Here is a 12,845-nt window from a genome sequence, read left to right on the forward strand (position 1 = left end):
AATGCAACCCATAACTGACATTTTCTTCTAGGCCCCGGGAGCTGTGAGGTCCGCGATCGTCGTGTTCTCCACGGTGTTGGCGAAAAGACTCCCCCACAGTGCGCGGCCAAAGGGGACTTTCTGCCTGTCCAGTGCAAGTTTGTGAACACCTCAGACATGATGGTCTTTGATCTTGTACACAACTTCAACAGGTACAGTGAATTATCTTGAACAGTGTAAATAGAGGGAGAGTTATAAGAGACTGGTCCTATATTTGTCTGTATGAGAATAATTTGAGCAGTAACAGTAATCTGATAGCTCTTTCTGCAAGATACTTTGAGCACCAGCAGGTCACCTTCAGACTAGTTAGCAGTGTTCTGTGGAGGTTAGGTGGCTGATGTAGATTGTTATTGGTGGTGCGAGAATACTACTGGCATGATCTACTCCCAGGTCTAGAGGGTGGTTCACCAGAAGCAATCATCTAACGGTTGCCAATGCAAACCACCATGAAGTATAGATGGGGGGGGAGGTTTGACCTACTAAAAAGCCTTATAGGCATGAGCAGTATATGTATGAAAAAACAAAGGCACTGATTTAGAGTTCTAGTGGTCACGGAATACCCTGCTTGCCACACTCTCTTGGTCTGCCAGCAGAATTTTGACTCAGGTGGACTGGCAGGTGTACACCGATGTAGTAAAATTTACTCTACCAGCATGAACCTTCTTCCGACAACCTGAGATAGTACAGGCTATCGGAGGTAAGCCATCCGACAGTCCACCCCATTTAGACTAGCCTTTTTTTCTAACTGTGCACTGTGAGTGACAGTAAAAATAAAAAAAAGTCCTTCATACCATGGGCGAAAGCTCCCATAGTGTTGGGGACTTTAGTATTTACTTTCCCAAAAACAAACTCCACTTTAAAAGTTGTTTTTGGAAAAGGAAAATCCCTAAAAGTGTGATGTTCGAGCCCGTCACCAGTGATGGATGCATTCCAAACTTTTAAATGACTGTGTCTAAACCGCCATGACGGAGGCTCATACAAACCCACAGAGTTCACCGCAAGGCAGTGAAATATAACTTTGGCAAGTAGAGGTAAGACAGGGTGCCAGGCATCAAGTCCTCCATCACCTTGACTGGCTTTACTCCACCCACCAAAGTTTAAATCCGGTTTTAAGATTTTGAAAAAATGTTTCTAAGCTTGTTGATAGCTCAACTTGAATGATACACAACTCCACTTTTTAACAATCAATCAATAAAGCGGCAGATTTTCTGCGAACAGACATTTCTGTGGCATTGAACTTGCAGCAAAATCAACGTCAATTACATTGATAGTCAAAAGCTGGTGGCCAGGTGAGCCCATGATTATCATCAATTATATATAACATATTTGGTCACCTGCGACACAGAAGGTGAATTTGATAGTGTCTGAAATACAGTGGGTAAAGCTTTATGAAAGGTTTATAATACTTTATTGGGCAGCTGACATGCATGACGGCTTTGATATTGAGAACATTATAGATATCTGTGGGTGTCTGTGGGATATCTGTGGGATTCAAATGACACTTAGAACCAAGAATAATTGCAAGATACTTTTTCCATATATGTCCCAGGGATTAGCCAGGCCAATGGGCAGGTGGACTAACCTGAGGACGACAGTATCCTCTTCAGCCAGATAAGGATATACTCCGGCTTTCTTCCTCACCATAGTTAGTGAGCTGCATATAAAATCCATTGGAGCTTTAGGGAGATTTTGTCAATGGAACTAAAACTAGAACAGATCGTTTTTAGCTCTCGCCTGTCAATGCGCATGCACATTGAGCTTGCGAGACTATAGGGGCTTAAACAGACTTTAACCAACTTGCGATTCCATGGCGATTCCTTGCAGTGCCCGTCAAATTTAAGCTCAATGCGCAAGCGCATTGACATTAAAAGCGTGTGCACATGAAAGCGACAAGGCTCCCTCCCACGGATATCCCCACCCCCAGCCGCCAGCACCTCCCCTCGGTCACCCCCCACACAGCCAGGCTCTCATTTCTCCTCCCCTTCCCCAGCCGCCAGCACCTCCCCTCTCTCTCCCTGCACACAGCCAGGCTCGCATTTCTCCTCCCCCTCCCCAGCCACCAGCACCTCCCCTCTCTCTCCCTGCAGTTTCACGGCTGCGGTGAGCAGGTTGACACTACGAGAGCAAACCACTACCAACAGAGCAAAGCTTGTTTGTATATGTAAATAAAAAACGAAGTCGACGTTTAGGTGCAGGCATGCCGATAGCGCCACTTCCATGCTGCTCCCTTACAATGGGCCAATTAACAAGTGTCACAAGTAAACAGAACAGTGGAGCCATGAGAGTACAAACTAGACATTACTCCTCCTTTAATCCTGCATCCTTTCGGCAGGGCGAGCGCCACGCTCTCTCTCTGTTGCCACACGCATTAAACTGCCCAGACAGCCCACCCCCTCCCTCTCCAGCGCGCACCGCGCTCTCCCTCTGTTGCTAAACGCATTAAAGTGACCAGGCAGCCCAACCCCTCCCTCTCCAGCGCGCGCCGCGCTCTCCCTCTGTTGCCACACGCATTACACTTAGTAGGCAGACCACCCCCTCCTCCCTATGCTCCCTCGAGTTGCAGGCAGCCCACCTCCTCCCTCTCCATATGGTCGCTCGACTTTACTTTGAGCTTCGCCACACGTTCTCCCTGGCTCCTTTCTGACCACGCACTGCGCCTTTTCCATGTACTTCCATGCCCCATAATTTACGGTCAAATACTCTTTCTTTTGTTTTGATATGCAAGCATTTAGCATGTGCTTTACTTTTATTTACTTACATACTTTTTTTTTAATTTGAAATTTACGCGGCCAAACTCGTTTCTACTTTTTTATGTAAACATACTCATATTCTCACTCACATTTAAAAAATCACTTTCTCGACAAACAACACTCTGGGGCAACACTCATGGCCAACACCGCATTACTTAGGGACACCCTAACATCACTCATGGACACCGGCACACTACTTAGGGACACCCCCACGCATCACTCAGGGACACCACCACATCACTCAGGGACACCACTGCATCACTCAGGAACACCACTGCATCACTCAGGGACACCACCACATCACTCAGGCACACCACTAGACCACTCAGGGACACCACCACTCATCACTCAGGGACATCACTGCATCACTCATGGACATCACCACACCACTCGGGGACACCACCACATCACTCAGAGACACCAACACATCACTCAGAGGCACCACCACATCACTCAGAGACACCACCGCATTACTCAGGGACACCACCACACCACTCATGGACACCACCACATCACTAAGTAACACCACCACATCACTCAGGGACACCACCACATCACTCAGGGATAACCACCACATCACTCAGGGACACCACCACCCTAGACGCCAACACCCTAGATGCCAACACCCTAGCCCACACAACCCGAACACCCACCAACCTAGCACCCATCACCCTAGCACCCATCACCCTAGCACCCAACACCCTAGCACCCATCACCCTAGCACCCAACACCCTAGCCGCCAACAACGCTAACCGCCAACAACGCTAACCGCCAACAACCCTAGCCGCCAAAAACCCATCACTCTAGCACCCATCACCGTAGCACCCTTCACCCTAGCCATCTGATAGGGAAAATTACTGCAGCAGATCTAGTCGAGGGCACAAGATAAAAAATAACTGATTCTAAATTTAAGGACAGGCGAAGAATATGTTTATTTGCAGATTTTTATTTAAAAAAATCATAGCATAAAAAAACATACACACCAACTTCCACACGCTCACACGCTCACACACACACACACTAACACACACACTCACCCACCCACTCACGCACTCTCAACCACCCACGCACCACTCTCTCTCACATGCCCACAAACCACCGCCACCCACACACCACAGCCGCCCATACACCACAGCCGCCCACACACCACAGTTTGGGGTTCAGCATACGACTGTCAGGCATCCGCTTCGAAACATGTATGTTTGTTATAGACATGGGCAGGAAGAAAAGCAGATGAGGCAACAAGTACTATGAAAAAGGTTTTTATGGTCAGAAAGAGGGAGGAAAGTCGTGATCGTTTAGAAGAAGTGTGCACCCAAAAAAAAGCAAAACATCCATGTTCTATCTCCACCAATCTTAATGGTGGCGCTTTACAAAATTAAAACTTCGCTAAGTGTACAACATACTCATAGCTGAACAAAAACAACACGATTCTGACCGATGGTGGCGCAAAATACATACAATGTTACAGACTCACAAAACAAATAGAACACTAACGGGAATCACTTATAATAACAAACAAATAATCACTTCTCTAAATGTTTTTACGCCCTCAAAATTTATGCTGCAGAAAAAATAAACAAAATTTGCAAATTTGAACAGCACAATACTACCGAACAAATACGACAGTTACAAATACAAATTGCAAAAAAAAAACGTTCCCACTATAAAAGGTAAGTCACGCACTTATGCAACATGTTGCACTATTACGACAAAATAATAACCTTTGCCAATATTTTCAATCGAAGAGTTTACAATACAACAAAAATATTAATAATATGAAGATCCAAAAGCTATACATTGCGTTCATACGCAGCAGAGACACCGTCAACTAATAAACAATTTACTTTAACAAAGACTTTTTTTTTACTGAAACAAACGCTAAACTAGAAAAAAATATACAAGTCAACAAATACATACCAAAACACAAAACAATATTAAAAAAAAAAAAATACCTGTCAGGCGACGCAGCAAACATACAGCAAACCCGCCTTCCAAGAACGGCGCGGTCGACAATCAGGGGATTTTCAAAGTTACGCGCTCCAATTAGGACGCTACGTAACAAAACGTACCAATCTCATTGGCTGTGAAACACATCAATCAAAAAAAGAACATGAACACAAAGAAACACTAGACCGCCACACTAACAAACGTAAGTAACGTTAGGGAACATTAGCACATCTGCCATTTTCATTTAATACACACACACATAACACACACACACAAAAGAAAAACAACACACATTTATATAAAAACACACACACATACACAACACACACACCCAAAAAAATAGAACTAAAACTCCACAATAGCAAATATACACACACACACCAACACACACACACAACAGCCCCCTCACCCTCACAACCCTCTCACCCTCACCCCCTCACACCCCCACACCCTCACACACTCACACCCCCTCACCCTCACACCCCCTCACCCTCACACACCCTCGCTCCTCTCACACCCTCACTTCCCTCACAACCCTCTCACCCTCACTCTGCCTCATACCCTCACCCTCCCTCACCACCCCTCACCCTCGCACCATCTCACCATCACCCCCCTCACCCTCGCACACCCTTACCCTCATCCTCTCACCCTCACACACCCTCACCCTCACCCCCCCTAACCCTCACCCTCACCCCCTCACACACCATCACACCCCTCACCCTCACACACCCTCACTCACCCTCACCCTCACACACCCTCACACACCCTCACCCTCACACACCGTCACATTTCCTCACCCTCACACCCTCTCACCCACCCTCACCCTCACACACCCTCACCCTCACACCCTCACCCTCACACCCCTCACCCTCACACCCCTCACCCTCACACCACTCAGTGCTACAACACATATTGTGTTACAATAGGTGTCACATTTGCAAAAGATAAAACTATTGGCATTGTAAATAACAAAGCTATTAATTTTGCTACTTTCAAAAAAAGCACATAAATAAAAAATGTGTCCTTTACAATACCAATAGCTCAAAATTTCCTAATGCGAGACCTATTGCATTGCTCTGCTTCTCTCCCCTGCTGCACTCTCCTGCTCTCTAGAGATGTGGCCTAACGACCAGAACTGCCATCTAAGTCACGTAAATACAAAACATGTTGCATTCCAAATGCTATAGGTGTCATATTCGTGAAAGTTATAACTATTGTCGTTGTAAATGACAAAGCTATCAATTTAGCTATTTTTTAAACCAACAAATAAATAAAATATTTGTCATTTACAAGACCAATAGCTCCAACTTTTCTAATGCGAGACCTATTGCATTTCCAATGCTTGTTTAACAGGTAGTGTTCTGGTATTTTTCCAATTTCATTCTATTGTAAAAGTAAAGGATCAATGTATTTGACTAAAGTTAATTGTTTGAATTGATGACCACTATATAAAACCATTTCTAAGATTTTTCCCCCGACCCCAGAAATCATTTCATTTTCTGCAGCATCTCCCAGACATTAACCCCTTCCGTGCTCTCGTCGACCGTTGGCCGATGGGAGCACTCCCTCCCCAGTGCTGCGGTCGGCCGACGAAGCCCCGCCCACCCTTTAGAATGCCCGCGCCGTGGAGGAAAAAACGCTGCTGTTAAGGCGTTAAAGGCGGGAAATAAACAACTGCAAACAACAATGTTTCAGAGGAAAAGTCTTCGTAGGTTATCAATACAATTCTGCTACAAATTTAAGGCAAAATGAGTGTCTATTGCCTCTTGATTATATTTTGTGGACAACTGAGCCATGTTTTACCATTTTCATTTACACATTTTGCATAGTGCGTCAGTACAATGTGGCTGGAATTGAATGCAAGTACAGATAAAGTTATCACAGCCCTCAAAGTACCAGTTATTGCACAGGGCCCGTAATATTAGTGCATTCAAAAGACAAGATTCACATTTATGTTTCTTTTTTCCACTATTCTTCATTTATTTATCTTGGAGTTTAATATAACACTACAACTCTCCAAGGTCACTTCAGAATGCTGAGCAGAGGTAGGAAATAGAAAGCCCTGAAATTTAAATTCCAGGAGAGCATCCCAACTGGGTGCACAGGAAAAGCCAAGCTTTGGCCTTCTCTGATTACTGTGAAGGAGATGGTTGGTTCCACAGAAGGCATCACCCCAACAGTGTGCATTATGCAGAATTCATTGAGGACGTCTGTAATGAATGGGTTTCCCTTTACTGCTATAAATCTCTGACCTCAAATAATCTTTTCTTTGAAAACTGGAGCTCTTGCCTGGGTGAAAAAAAGTGCATCTTTTGTGGTGCAGAGCACTTTAATCAGAAAGTCTGACATGCATGTGGAGCACATGATGCTTACATGCATGCGGAACATATAAAGGATGCATACATGCATGTGGAGCCCTAAGGGACTGATTAGCACTGAAGGTCGTTACGCAATGGTGCAAGGCTCGTACAGGTGCTTGGACTGCGCCTCCTGGCACTTCAGATACATGTTTATCCTCTATTTCAAGGATCTTGGAAGGTACCACCGGATCCACATATTATCAACAATGAGTCTGAAGTCATGATCTGAGTTTGTATTAATGAGCCTAATTCTGTTGCTAGTGACATTGCTATTTCTTCATTGGCTCAAACACTACTTATTTAGACACTGGCCATATTTATTTGAGGATGACTTTGATGGGGGCGAAACATTGCAAAGTATGCTAGAAAAATTTATTAGTGTAGTCACCATAGTCTTGCAGCCAGTCCAAGGTCATCAGGCAGCTGGCGGGTGCAGTCACTTTAGGTGGTTAAACCAACTGGCCCGAAGTCTTCTCTTGACATAGATATATGTTTAATTAATTAATTATTTATTTATCCATTTGTAGAGCGCATGGTTACACCGCCGGTGTGTGTCCCCGCGCTAGAAGCAGACTGTCAGAATTTTTAAAGTAAACCAGTTAACACTCAGCCCCTGGCATGTATCAAGAGGTCTCATGAGTCGATTCTAATTTACCGGTGGAAACAGCCACGTCTTTAGCTTTTTACGGAAGGTAGCTTTGCAGGGTTCTGTTCTTATGTCAACCGGTAATGAGTTCCAGTGCTTAGCTGCCATGTATCTACAAGACTGACCACCCATCCTAGCCTTACTTATTCTTGGTACACTTACTAGTGCCGTTCCTTCGGATCGCAGGTTCCTGCTGGGATTGTTGACTATTATCATTGTTTGAAGGTGCCGTGGACCTTTCTTTGCTTCAATTCGGTAGCAGTAGCACATTGTCAGTACCTCAAAAACTGTTAATTTGTACAAGCAATATTGATGATATCTATTAGCGACTACACGGGGGGGGTGTATTGTTTTTTTTTAAAATGATATTAATGTCATCTGTTTACAGGAAAATTGGAAGACAACTAACTTTCAACTAAGTAATGTAATGACTTAAGTGATAATTGCTTCTAGGAGTTCATTAGGAAGAGTGAGTGCTGACTGGTTTACACACTTATTGCAGTAGTTCCTCGGATAGTTCTCCGTTTTCTCTTGAGTTGTTTGCAAACTCTCTTGGATTCTCTGTAGTCAGCGTTGTACCACCTAGCTTGTTTGCTGGAAATTTTGGGTTTGGTGTCTTTCAGGGGCCCCAATGTATTGGCAAAGGGGGTGATCCAGTTGTTGAAGTTGTTTTTGTCATTTGCAGGGTCTGGGTGGTTTAGTTGGAGGACATTAAGCAATTCCATTTCTGTAACTTTCTTCCAGCAGTGGGTTGGGGTGTTGCTAGATTCTATAGAAGGTGTTTGTGCGCCAGTTATGTGGGAGTGAATGGTGGAGTAGTCCGTCCATGTGAGTGGAGTGAAGGGGCAGACTTTAACCTTCTTTCTGGAGGAAACGATGGGGTCCAGGGTGTGTCCAGCGACATGGTTAGTGCCTTGTGTGTGGTGGTTGAGGCAGATGTTCTGTAGACTTTCTAGAAAGTCCTTGGCATTGGAGTCTGTGAGGTCCTCAAGATGAAAGTTAAGATTGCCTAGGAGTATGAAATCTTTTTTGCCAATGGCGAGGGGTTTGGCGAGGTTGGTGCGGAAGTTACGGAAGTGGTTGCAAGGTCCTGAGGGCTTGTAGGTTACCGTGCCTTTGATAGTGGTTTTACTGTCAGTCTGAAGCTTGAAGTCCATATGTTCTATAAAAGTGGTTTCTGGTTCAGTGTAAGAAGTACACTTGATGGTGTCGCTGTGGATGATGGTGCGTCCTCCTTCTGGTTTATGGTGTCGGTCCTGGTGCAGCGATTGAATGCAGTAGGGATGGCTGCAACGCTGTCCGGTGCAGATGTGGGGTTGAGCCAGGGTTCGGTGGGGAAGAGGAGTCTGGGTTGATGGAGTTGAGGAGGTCCCAAACTTCGGTGGAGAGCTTGCCGAGTGAAAATGTATTGCGGAGCTTGCATATGAGTGAGCGTTGTTGTGGGAGAAGTGTGGCTCACTGGTTAGAGGAGGGAGACCTGGAAGCAGAGGTCAGCCCGGGACCAGGGTTCAATCCCCGGCTCGGCGGGGTCTTGAGTCCTAAAATGTCCATGGACTCGACAATTCTCGCTCCGGTGCCTACTCGATTCACGGGTTCACACTCTGCGACTCTGGGCAATAGCTTGCTTAATCTCCACAATGGCCCCTCGCGGCGGGATGCCTGGCTTTCACCTTGCGGATACCCTGCTGGGGTATCTCACAGGGGAATACCAGGACGGGTTCCCTAAGCAAGCGCCTTGATGCCTTCGGGTGATACGTGCGCTATATAAATCGCAATACATTTACATTTACGTGCCAGGTCGGTATGTGAGTAAGTAGGTAAGCAAGTTTATTATGCATGATTAATAAAAACCATTGCATGTACATAACACATACATTAACACAACGTATACAAAGTTTTAACAGAAATAAAAACCTTGTTTTGGAACACATTGACAAAAAAACCAAACGTGTGACTTTCTGGTTTCAGCTTTTCTTAATTTCGACCAGTTGTGTCATTTTGGTGCCAAGAAAAAGGGTGAGTTTGTGGTGCAGAGGGAGTGTGGGTCTTGAGTTTTTTCTTGGTGAGTGGTGCAGTATGTGAGGGGGTGGTGAGAGCGGGTGTGTAGAGATGTTTGGATACCTACTTAAATAGTAAAAAAGTGAAAACACAACACAAGAAAAATCCCACACCAATTTAGAAAAATAGAGTACATTTGATTAAATTGTGACACCAAACTGACAAAAATACAATGAGTTGAACAAAAGGTATGAATTTATTAAGTTTAAAGTAAAACAAAAATGTTGGAAATAGATGAAAGCGCCAAGTGTGGACATCTAGTTGCACAAGACTGGGGAAAAGTCTAAAGTTATAGTTGACCGCGATAGAGCTCTGTTCGGATACTTGAAGTGGATTAGGCCAAGTCTGCAGTTACCTTCTGACTTTGATAAATTTTAAAAGAAAAAGGTAAAGTTCACTGGGGCAAGGCAGTTGGAGTTGTCCGAGGAAGAGGCATCATCATTAGGGAGTCACTGGACGAAGTTCCGGTGAAGATGTCTATGTTCCGATTTAGTCTCTTTTTTGGAAGTTCAAAAATCTTTAGAGGAATGAAGCTGCAGGCTGTAGACAATGAGGGGTCCACGAGGCCTGATAACCTCTCTGCGAGGAGCCGCTGAAAGAGGCTTTGCTGCTGTAGTGAAAAATGTAGCGGGAGCTGGTAAAGAGTCAGGCCGACCGAAGATGCACCTTGGGTGGATCGGTGAGCAGGGAGGTCCCGGTCTCCTCTTGGTTCTCAGAGCACTTTTTAGTAGAAAATTATATAAGTCCAGAGTCCAAGGGTCCAAGAGTGGCAGGCCACCATTTGGAGGGTAAGGACTTATTCAGATATGGTCTAGATTTGGGTTCAAGATGGTCAAAGCCTTTTCTGTCCCTGAGGCTCTGACCAGGAGGCCAGTCATCAGGCTCTTTGAATCACTACGGAAGTCATATGTTTAAGCAAGAAGGCAGGACTCAAACAGCAGGACAGTCCTCTGAGGGCACAGGGCAGACTTTAGGCAGCAAGGCAGCCCTCTTGCTGGGCAGCCCTCTAAAGTATACACTGCATGCCCCAAGCAGAATGGCAGTCCTCTGAGAGTCCTTCTGCAGGTCCAGAAGTGAACTGAAGAGTGAGTCTGGAATTTCCTGTCTCCCTGCCCTGTTCCCAGTCTGATTCAAGCACAATAGACAGGTGTGAAGTTTTTTGTGAACTGAGGCAGTATCTTTCAACTGCAAGTTGGGCTGTGTACAATTAAACCCCCCATACTGCCTTGGATGGCACCTCCTGGCAACATCCAGGCTCTCTATTGTGTGGCTGTCTGCGGGGTATACACAAAGGCCAAATGCCATCTACACCTAGGCATGTGACACAGGAAACATTCTGCAGGTACCAAATGGTTAGGACAGGAAAATGCAAACTTTCTAAAAGTGTTTTTTTGAAAACTGAAACCTAAAATCTGACTTTACCTTTTTAAATGTCAATTTTGTAGATCCCAAACATGACATGTCTACCTGCTCTCAAACTAAAGTTATCACTTGTTAAATGTAATCCGGTAACCCCTGTGGAAGAGGTAGGCCTCACAGTAGTGAAAAATGTTATTAGTTTTTCACTACCAGGACATCTAAAGCATAAAAGTACATGTCCAGCTTTCTAAATACAATGCACACTGTTCTGTGGGCTGTTTAAGACTAACCGTAGGGGTGATGTATCTTTATTAAAAAGAGAGTTTTAGGCATGGGAAATAGTTTGTTTTGCAAAGTCGAATTGACAGTTTAAAACTGCTCAGAGGATGCTTTTCATAAATTTTTTACATTTGTTTTTACCTGATTAAAAATTGCTACTAATTTACTTCAATTTAATTTTTGCACCAGATATTAGTTTCAAACTGACGCCAGGAAGGAGGCCTCTCCCACTCTTCAAAAGGGCGCTGTTGATAGGTCACTGTTCTGTTACTGCCCACCATTACATGCATTTTTAGGTCTCGCCTAGGCAGTGCATGTGCTGTCTCTTTAAAATATGTTGTATCTACTCCAAGGGCTTTCACCACACCCATCGCTTTTCATTGGTTGTTTTGTGTGCCTTCCCAAATTCCTCAGTTTTCAGTGGTAAATAGTGGCCATTTGTCTCTCCTTTTGGTGTGCCGTTCCCTCCCATGGCAACAGTCCGTGTTGCATGTGTTATTTTGCTTCTTGACATTTTAGCTAGTTATGGCGCACTATTTCTTTAGATTACCTCAGCTTGTGTGTTTGGAATGTTGTGTTTGTTGGCTTTCCGAATCAGACCCCTCCCACATGCCATTGCTTCTGTTTCTTCCTACAGGTCACAGCTCACTTTAGTCACTTAAAAAAATGGTGTGTGTGCGCAATATGAGGCTCTTAATAAAGGTTGTTATTCCACCAGTATTGTCCAGGGGTGTACTATTTTGCACAGTGTGCACACTGGTGTGTGTTTGGGCTCTGAAAGCATGCAGTACTCTTAATAACAGTACTTTGTGAGAGACTGACCTTATGAAACATGCCTGCAGCCATCAGGCTTGGATTCCTGTTTCTTTAGCCACCGCTTACCCATGCTCATAATTCAACTTGGTACTTTCTGGGTTTCCTCTACAATGCCTTATGCTAATTCAGCGCTAAATACACAGTGATTGGCTGCTGATTGATTTACACCTCAGCAGGAAAGGTGGAGGAGGTGTGCGCAGGGAGCTCTGAGGAGAGAGCATGACTCCAAGGATGGCACGCCTCTCAGCAGCTCGCTCTAGAAGCTTATCTTATGTATGCACATATTTATTTATTTCGTATTGCTGCACTGTTCTCCCCGGTTAGATTGAAGAGCATGCTGCTGCTTAATATGCTCCATACACATTGGATTAGTTGCCTGCTATCTGTGGTTCTAAGTGTGCATGTCTTCGTTATTCACATGTTGTGGTCTGAGTCCGCTTTGCGTACACCTTCCCCTCTGTTTACAATAGTGCTGCAGCCCTGCTGTGAGCTGGATGCCCCACCTACTCTGTTCCTCCAAGCACTAATCTTCCACAACTTCCGTTCCATGTGCACGGGTGCACATCCACTCTATAGCAACGCAACTGA

The 12,845-nt window shown here is 44.9% G+C and overlaps 1 protein-coding gene across 1 annotated transcript in view; it reads left to right on the forward strand.

Annotated features, from left to right (window-relative positions):
- The window catches only part of TG (thyroglobulin), a 711,260-nt gene that overhangs the window by 15,790 nt on the left and 682,625 nt on the right, over window positions 1–12,845 (forward strand). The window contains exon 5 of the mRNA XM_086966244.1: window positions 32–191. Within this exon, the coding sequence (XP_086822370.1) occupies window positions 32–191 (160 nt within the window). The remainder of the gene's footprint in view (window positions 1–31; window positions 192–12,845) is intronic.

This window comes from Lissotriton vulgaris, chromosome 4_1 (genome assembly GCF_964263255.1).
Source record: "Lissotriton vulgaris chromosome 4_1, aLisVul1.2, whole genome shotgun sequence".
In the NCBI taxonomy this organism is placed as follows: domain Eukaryota; kingdom Metazoa; phylum Chordata; class Amphibia; order Caudata; family Salamandridae; genus Lissotriton; species Lissotriton vulgaris.